The 9,520-nt window shown below is 29.0% G+C and overlaps 1 protein-coding gene across 1 annotated transcript; it reads left to right on the top strand.

Moving 5' to 3' along the window:
- Nucleotides 1-2,539: 2,539 nt before the first annotated feature.
- On the top strand, nucleotides 2,540-9,134 carry LOC131611037 (protein FLOWERING LOCUS T-like). The gene is made up of 4 exons (XM_058883163.1): nucleotides 2,540-2,743; nucleotides 2,931-2,992; nucleotides 8,781-8,821; nucleotides 8,905-9,134. Exons 1-4 carry the CDS (start codon nucleotides 2,540-2,542, stop codon nucleotides 9,132-9,134), a joined length of 537 nt encoding a protein of 178 aa, XP_058739146.1.
- Nucleotides 9,135-9,520: the final 386 nt, after the last annotated feature.

Raw genomic sequence — 9,520 nt, 5'->3', positions numbered from 1 at the left:
AAATCTAATTTTCACCATGTCCTATTTAACGTATCTTATGGTGTTTGAGCTCATAAATCTTATTACGGGCTTTGAAAATCTGCTATTGACTGTAAATCTAGGGTTTGACCCTGGGCCACACCATTCGCTGAAACGCCGCCTTGGTGATGGCGTTAGATTAATGGAAGATGATATGAAATTGATGGAAGACACTTTTAACATTACTGATTCAATATTTATGATGGATGTGGAATTTCTTTTGTCCTGGTTTGTTGATGCTAACACTCACTGCTTCAAATATATACTACACAACATTGTTAGAGGTTCCTCAACAATGTTAAAGACAACACAAATAAGGAATTGTTTCTTCTGGTTTCTATTGTTGAATATGATGGATTTTGAGACTTCTGATAAGAAAAAAAATTATAATGGTGGTGATGATGATGATAAATGGCTCGCATTATGTGCATAAAATGCGTTGTGTTCAGATGTGAAGGAACCTGTTTCTAATGAAGATTTTGAATTTGAAGATGTCGATAATTATGAAGATGATGTTCCTTTATTGCCAAGGTTTACTCCAATTCTGTTGCCTATTAAAAAAAAATAAACGAAATAGTGATGTAAATTTGAGGAAATTTAAGATCACTCAATATTAATATATGTTTTTTTTAAAGTGAAATTGATTTTAATGCAAAAAAAAATTGTGCAAAGTTTTCATTAAAACAATTGATATTTTTTATTGGAAAATGTACAAAGTGGTTCACAAATATTGAAGAAGTAATTTAATGAAAAACCATCAAAGAAAAATAATTTCAAAGAAACTAAATTACAAAAACTTAAAAAGAGAAAATAAATATTGTTAAAATAATTGTGAAAAACTAATCCCGTACTTACAATCCCAATAAAATTTTAAATTGTTACAATAAGAGAAATATATTGCAAATTTCCAAAATTAAACTAAACTAAACTATTTTTTTATTTTTTTATGAATTGATGAGATCATTTTTTTCTTAAAAAAAATAAAACTAAAATAATTGTGAACCCCTCTTGTTAGTATAATATATGTCTTTTTCTTTCACATGTTAGACACATGCTCTCATGCCTTTCTCTTCCTTTTATATTTTTCTTACCCCACAAATTCTAAAATGAATGTAAGAGATGCGAAAATCATTATTTCCTCTCCTATCAAATTCTATGGTTGAAGAACAAATCAAAAACTAAATTTGTAGATAGCCAAGTGTAAATAGTGAGTGGTAAGGGAATCCAAGTTCTCCCTTTATTCTAAGGTGTATTATGTACTATATTATATCCCTTACTTGCTGACCATAAATTTTATTTTATTTTCATCATGTAGTGCCTACGAAAGAGTAAAAGATTGAGATAGTATCTTATATGTGGCCAAGGATCAAACTACAATTGTTAGTGCTTCTATCTACATTTTGTAGTAACCTTATTACTTAACCATTTTGGCAGTTTTCATGAAAAATGCATTACACGTTGTTGAATATACATAGTTTCCCTCAAATATGTCTAAGTGTTGCTATATCTATGAGAGAAAGTGTCACTTTTAATTTTTAATATGATTTAAATTTTTTTATCTTATTATACCTACTAATTAATAAAAAATCAAAGGTTAATAATGTTATATTAGTAAAATTATTATTGTTTTTCTTTCATTTATCAATTTTTATGGGATGTAAGAGTTAGATAGATATTCTTTTTGACTAAAATATATTGAACCTATTGTTGTGTAAATTACCTTAAAAGGATTAAATGATGTATTTTATTAAACAACTACAATTTAATGTAAATTATATATTTATTGCTATGTAATTTTACGTTGATTTTTGCTAAACGTTTTACATTAATTTACTCTTACTTTTATAAACTTATTTATTTGAGGAGGTTTCTAATCCGGACCTCTAAAAATTGACTAAATATGGAATCTTATTTTTTTTAATAAAAAATTCTGTTTCATAAAATGAACTGGAGAAGGGGTGCACCCTAGTGCGAGCTTTCTCAATCAATTGCTTATTAAAAAAAAAAATGAATTAGAGAAGAAATTTAAAACTCATTGAAAATTTACATGAAATTAGTAAATTTCACATTTGGGCCGAGTTCAATAGGGTTTTTATTACATACCCAGTCTAAAGACAAAATTTGTTATTTTCATTAAATTCAAATAAAAATGAACTATTTCCATTTTTTTATTATTATAAAACACACTTTTTTTCTAAAATTGGTAAGGGTCCACCTTTGCATCATTATATAATGGTCCATATATCATCTATATTTAATATTCAAAAAATATTCAATTTATTATTATTTTATTTAGAAGAGATGCTCCTTTTGAGACACACATCCATTTTTTTTTTTGAAATACAATAACAATAAATTTTAGTAGAGGATAACTAAAATGGAACAAGGTATAAAGAAAAGACAGAATATTGATGACAAGTGCTCACCTCATGAAAGGGAAGTCCAAAGCATATATAAAAGCATGGGCGTGTGGAAGAGGCAATGAGAAAAATCATCAAAGCATATATATACATTATTAATCATGCGTATGAAATCATCGAATCCTCTTGTTGTTGGTAATGTAATTGGAGATGTTTTAGATCCATTTACAAATTCAGTAACTCTAAAGATTGTTTATGAAAATAACAAAGAAGTGATGAACAGTGGTGAGCTCAAACCATCTCAAATAGTGAATCCACCAAGAGTTCAAGTTGGTGGAAATGATTTCAGGACTCTTTACACTCTGGTTGGTATACATATTAATTACATTAATTCTTTAATTTTTTTAAATAAGAAAGGTTACCATATTTGAAGTAACCTACTACAAGATTTTAGCATTTAAAAACACAAAAAACTTCCTCAAAAATTCTATCACAATGGATTAAAGCTTTTCTAGATCTTTCTAGGGTTTTTGAGTATGTGGCACTTTGCAGGTGATGGTGAATCCTGATGCACGAAGTCCTTGTCAACCTCATATGAGAGAATACCTTAATTGGTAAGTGGAAAAAAACCCATATCAAACTTAATTAATAATTACACTCATATATATTCTTTATTCAATGTTTATGTATCATACATATTCTTTTTTTATTTGATCTTGAAATTTAGCACATTCATATATTTATTTTGTTTCAGGTTTACACTTGATAGATATTATGTCATTGTATTGCTGGGTTGAAATTGCATGCACTTGATTAAGATTTAAACATAATGTTTTTTCTTTTTGGCAAAACTTAACTAAGACAACGTTATACTGTTTTCTTAGCATGCAGCCAAAGTGTCGCCTAAAGTTTTGGCTACGTTTATTAGCATGAAATGTCGTCTAAAATTAAAATTGTTGTAGGGTTATTTCTATATAATTAAAATTAATTAGATATAAAGAAAAGTACTTAATTTTTGAGTGAGCTAGTGTCCACTTTTCGGTTACAATGGATGGGAGTAGTTTTGATGCTCCATTTTTAAATATGATTATATAGCATTTAAAATGGATAGAATGCAAAGAATGTATAAATTTTTGTAATAGATATTAAAAAATATTTTTATATAATTTTCAATTATTTAATTATAAATTTTATTACTTAAAATGACGGGCTTAATTATTGTTTTAAGCTTTCTCTTTTAGTCCATACAAAAAATTAATTTTGAACTTTAAATCAATGTTTGTTACTCACAGAAGTGCAACATGTCAATTTTGAACAGATATATACATATACATAAAATAGAAATCCAAATAGTTTAAATTTACAATAAAGAAATTAATTTTGTGAATAAAATAAAATAAAGAAAAAAAGTAACCAACTAAAAAGTTTTTTTATAAAAGATTCACTTTTAGAGCACTTTTTTGAGATGCATATTAGATGGACCCATAAGATTATCTTGTTTTTCCTTTTCAAAAACTAACTAAATAAATTGTTTCATAGTTAATTAGCATGACAAGATTGTTAAAATAAAGATTTGTGTGGATTAGATTATTTTTAAATTAAAAAAAAATTAAGATAAGTCAAATGTTTCAATTGAATTCAATTTTTTTGTATAGATAGAGTAATATAGTTATTTATTTTTATAATCATTCAAAATATGGATCACTTTGCAAGATTCAAAATACGTAGAGGTAAATTTGCAATTTTTGAAAGATTGTTTATGATGACTAATTTGTAAATTAAAAAATTTATATAGACAAATATACAGAATACAAAAGTAAAGGGACTCACTTTCAAAATTTGAATAATAATCAGAGACTATTGTATTAATTTTTGAAACTTATTGAAACAATTTTGAAGTTAACATTGAATAGAGTAAAGAAATTTAAATTCTTAATTTTATATGGCATTTAAAATTCAATAGACTTAGCTTTGACAACATATTAATAAAATCTATTCATTTTAAAAATTCTCCAGAATCATTTAATTTGATCATCAAATGCAAACAAACTTAAGTCCTCTAGAAGATGATCATAGTAATATAATATTTTGTTTATAAAAAATAAAAATTCTTGAATGATGCTAAATTGATTTAATGGTTTTTTTTTTCTGATCTTAGGATACTTGTTAATGACTAAAATATAAAAATATTGTATTAGGAATTATGTTTATTATTATTATTACACTTGATAGATATTATGTCATTGTATTGTTGGGTTGAAATTGCATGCACTTGACTAATATTTAAACATGCTTTTTCTTTTCGGCAAAACTTAAATAAGACAACGTGTATAAACTGTTTCTTAGCATGCGGCCAAAGAAGTTTTGCCTACGTTTATTAGTATGAAATGTCGTCTAAAATAAATATTGTTGTAAGTTAAGGAGGCGGTGTGGAGTTGTGATGGATCGAAAAGCCCGCGGCCGGATGGTTTCTCTCTTCTTTTTGTGAAGAATTGTTGGTTCTTTCTAAAGGATGACTTTATGAATTGTTTTAAGGCTCTTTTTGTGGGTGGTGCTTTTTCGAGGACGATTACTTCTTCGTTTTTATCTTTGATTCCTAAGTCTTCTAATCCGTTGGGGTTGGACGACTATAGACCTATTTGTTTGGTTGGATGCATTTACAAAATTATCTCTAAGGTGTTGGCCGGTAGGATTAAAAGGGTGTTGCATTCCGTGGTTTCTAATAGTCAAAGTGCTTTTGTTCCGGGTCGCCAATTGCTTGATGGAGTTCTAGTTGCGAATGAATTGGTGGATTACTCCTTGAAGGAAGGTAGAAGTTGTCTTCTTTTCAAGGTGGACTTCGAAAAGGCGTACGATAAGGTTAGTTGGAATTTTCTTAGATTTATGTTAAAAAGGATGGGTTTTGGAGAGATATAGATGAAGTGGATGGAAGTTTTAATTTTCTCTAGCAAGATGTCCGTTCTTGTTAATGGTAGCCCTACTAAAGAATTTGTGGTTGAAAGGGGGCTTCGTCAAGGCGATCCACTTTCTCCTTTTCTTTTTGTTTTAGTGGTTGAAGGTCTCAAAAAATTAGTTGATAAGGCGGTGTTTAATGGGGATTTTGTTGGTTGCAATGTTAATGGTAAGTGTTTTGTGGACATCCTTCAATTTGCGGATGACACTCTTTTGGTAGGAGATGGTAGTTGGAAGCATTTGTGGGCTATCAAAGCGGTGTTGAGAGCCTTTGAGATGGTGTCGGGTCTCGGCATCAATTTTAACAAAAGTAAGCTCATTGGAATAAATATTAATTCCCGTTTTTTAGATGTGGCTACATCTTTTCTTTCTTGCAAAAGGGAAGAAAAAGTGTTTACTTTCCTAGGGATTCGGATTGGTTCTAATCCTAGGAGGGTCGATTTTTGGAGTCCTTTGGTAGATAATATTAGGAGGCGGTTGAACTCTTGGAAGGGGAGATGGCTTAGTTTTGGGGGTAGATTAACTCTTTTGAAATCGGTGCTTGGTAGTTTACCTATTTTTACTCTCTCTTTTTACTTGGCTCCCAAAAAGGTCATTCGGATGATTAATCGAATTCAAAGCAACTTCTTGTGGGGGGGAGTGGAGGAGAAGCGAAGAGTTCATTGGGTATGTTGGGATGATGTTTGTACTCCGATGGAAAAGGGTGGGTTAGGTATAAAAAGACTAGAAGAATTTAATTTGGCACTTCTTTCTAAATGGAAGTGGCGAATTTTGGAGGATTCTAATTCCTTTTGGTATCGGATGCTTAAAGCCCGATATGGGGACATCAAGATTAGGATGGTTATTGAAGGAGGTAAGTTGGTTGGTTATAATTCGAAATCGGTTTGGTGGTCGGATATTTTGTCTTTGGAGAGAAAAATGCCGGGTGGTCTTTTTGCGGATGGTGTTTCTTTTCGGATTGGTGATGGCTATTCAACATCTTTTTGGCATTCTCTTTGGTTGGAGGAGGGTATTTTAAGGTTGTTATTTCCGTCTTTATTTGCTCTTTCTCTTTTACAGGATGTTTCCGTTGCTTGTATGGGAGCTTGGAGAGGTGATGTGTGGGAATGGAATGATTTGGGGATCCCTTTAGTTCCTTCGGATTTGGAGGCCGAAGCGTTTTCCTTGAGATCTTTGTTGGATCTTCATTGTCCGGTGGGGGTTGGTTTGAAAGACCGAGTAGTGTGGCGTTCGTCGATTGATGGATCTTTCACCGTTTCTTCATGCTATAGCATAATGGAGAAAGAGTTTGTGTCGTATGGTCCACCTAATCATCATGATTTTGTGATTTCTCTCGTTTGGAAGGGTGACATTCCGCTAAAAGTCAAAGCTTTTGGTTGGAAATGTTTCAAGAATAGGATTCCTACAAAGTCTTTGCTAAAGATTCGAGGTATTTTACCTTCTAACTCTAATCTTAGTTGTGTTTTATGTGATGATGATTTAGAGTCTCCCGTTCATCTCTTCTTCTCTTGTCGGAAGGCGGATGATGTTTGGAAGGAAATGGCTTCTTGGATTGGTTTGTCTAATTATAAAGAGGTGGATTTTAAAGAGAGTTTTTGGAAATGGAGATCTTTTTGTAAATCCAAGAAAGTTAGTAAACGAAAGGTGGATTGTGTTTGGTTGGCTATTATATGGAGTATATGGCTTTGTAGGAATGGTATGATTTTTAAAAACTTAGTTTGGAATTCTCGGGATGTGGTGTGGAGTTGTAAAGCTCTCATATGGAGATGGTCTTTTATCGGGTATATTCCCCATACCAATTGTAATTTTTATGAGTTTGACAAAAACCCTTTGTTTTACTTAAGTTAGGTTTCAATTGGTGGGTAATTTTCCCACGGGGCTTTTGCTCCCTATCTTTGTAATCGAGTTCTGTGAACTTTTGTTCCCTTCAATATAACTTGCTTACAAAAAAAAAAAAAAAAAAAAAACTTCTATATAATTAAAATTAATTACATACAAACAAAAAGTATTTAATTTTTGAGTGAGATAGTTTTGATGCTCCATTTTTATATATGATTATATGGCATTTAATATGGAGAGAATGCAAAGGCGATATAAATTTTTTAATAAATATTAATAAAATATTTTTATATAATTTTAAATTCTTTGATTATAAATTTTAGTACTAAAATGAAGGGCTTAATTATTGTTTTAAGCTTTTTCTTTTAGTCCAATAAAAAAATTAATGATTTCTGTCTAATTAATTTTAAACTTAAAATCAATGATTTTTTTTTTTTAATTTTAAAATATTTGTTACTTATACAAAAGTGACATGTCAATTTTGAACAGATATATATACATACAACAAAAATTTAGGTTTCAATCGATTTGTAATTTTCTTGTTTGGCTTTCTTGTTGGGTGTAATTTCGACTCTTTGAAGCTTTAATATCATTTCTTAATTTCAAAAAAAAAAAAACATACAACAGATATCAAAATAGTTTAATTTACAATAAAGAAATTAATTTTGTGAATAAAATAAAATAAAGAAAAAAATTAACTAACTAAAAACTTTTTGATAAAAGATTCACTTTCAGAGCACTTTTTTGAGGTGCATATTAGATGGACCCATAAGATTATCTTGGTTTTCCTATTCAAAAATTAACTAAATAAACTGTTTCATAGTTAATTAGCATGACAAGATTGTTGAAATAAAGATTTGTTTGGATTAGATTATTCTTAAATTAAAAAAATTAAAATAAGTAAAATGTTTCAATTGAATTCAAATTTTTTTTTGTATAGATAGAGTAATATAATTATTTATTTTTAACAAATTTTTTTGCAAGATTCAAAATACAAAAGGCCAATTTGCAATCTTTGAAAGTTTAACTATGGTGACTAATTTGTCAATTTAAAAATTTATATAGGCAAATATAAGAATATAAAAATAAAGGGACTCACTTTCAAAATTTGAATAATAATCAGAGACTATTGTATTAATTTTTTAAACTTATTGAAATAAATTGGAAGTTAACATTGAATAGAGTAAAAAAAATTTCAATTCTTAATTAATATATGGCATATAAAATTCAATATATCTAGCTTTGACAACATATTAATAAAATCTATTCATTTTAAAAATTCTCCAAATAATAAAATTTACAGAATAGTGAATAGTTTAATTTGATCATCAAATGCAGCCGAACTTAAGTCCTCAAGAAGATGATCATAGTAATATAATATTTTGTTTATAAGAAAATAATAATTCTTGAATGATGCTAAATCGATTTAATGATTTTTTTTCTGATCTTAGAATACTTGTTAATGACTAAAATATAAAAATATTGTATTAGGAATTATGTTTATTATTATTATTATTTTGACTCTAATATTTCAATTTCATGAAAATTCTAAAAATTTTGTTGTTCATATTTTAATGCTTTTTTTCTTTCTTTCATTTGATGCTTAATTAGGATGGTAACCAATATTCCAGCTACTACAGGGACAACGTTTGGTATGTTCATAATTTTTAATTTTAAGAAAACTCCTCCCACTTTTAATTTCAACTTTAAAAGTAATATAGTTATGCAATTGTAGGGCAAGAGATAGTGAGCTATGAAAGTCCAAGGCCAACATCAGGAATTCATCGTATAATATTTGTGCTATTTCAACAACCTTGTAGACACACTATATTACCTCCTGGATGGCGACAGAATTTCATTACTAGAGATTTTGCAGAAATTTATAATCTTGGATCACCTGTTGCTGCTCTCTATTACAACTGTCAAAGAGAAAATGGTTGTGGTGGAAGGAGGATGATCAAATAATAATTAATCATTTAATACTAATTTAAAAATATTTTATATATAATAATAGTGGATATGATCAAAATAAAGAGAAACATGCACCCACATTAAGTTAACCACTTATTTGAAAAATGCTTCAAATACCTATGATTACCTCTAATTAAAGGGGGGAAAAGTGAATAGCTAAAATATAAAATAAATATCACTATGCTACCGAGAGAAGAAGTGGAACCATAGTGATACGGTTTGGAACATTAAGGCTTTGGTTTGGAAGTGGTCCTTTTGCGGGAAAATTACGTACCCCATTTATTCGTTTTATGAGTTCATTAAATATCCGCTTCTTTTTCTCTCATAATTGTAATTGGTTGTAATTTTCTTTTTTGTCGGGTTTTTCTCGTTTCTTGTGT

Source organism: Vicia villosa, linkage group LG6 (genome assembly GCF_029867415.1).
Source record: "Vicia villosa cultivar HV-30 ecotype Madison, WI linkage group LG6, Vvil1.0, whole genome shotgun sequence".
Taxonomy (NCBI): Eukaryota; Viridiplantae; Streptophyta; class Magnoliopsida; order Fabales; family Fabaceae; genus Vicia; species Vicia villosa.
This window is presented reverse-complemented; position numbering and strand designations above follow the sequence as displayed.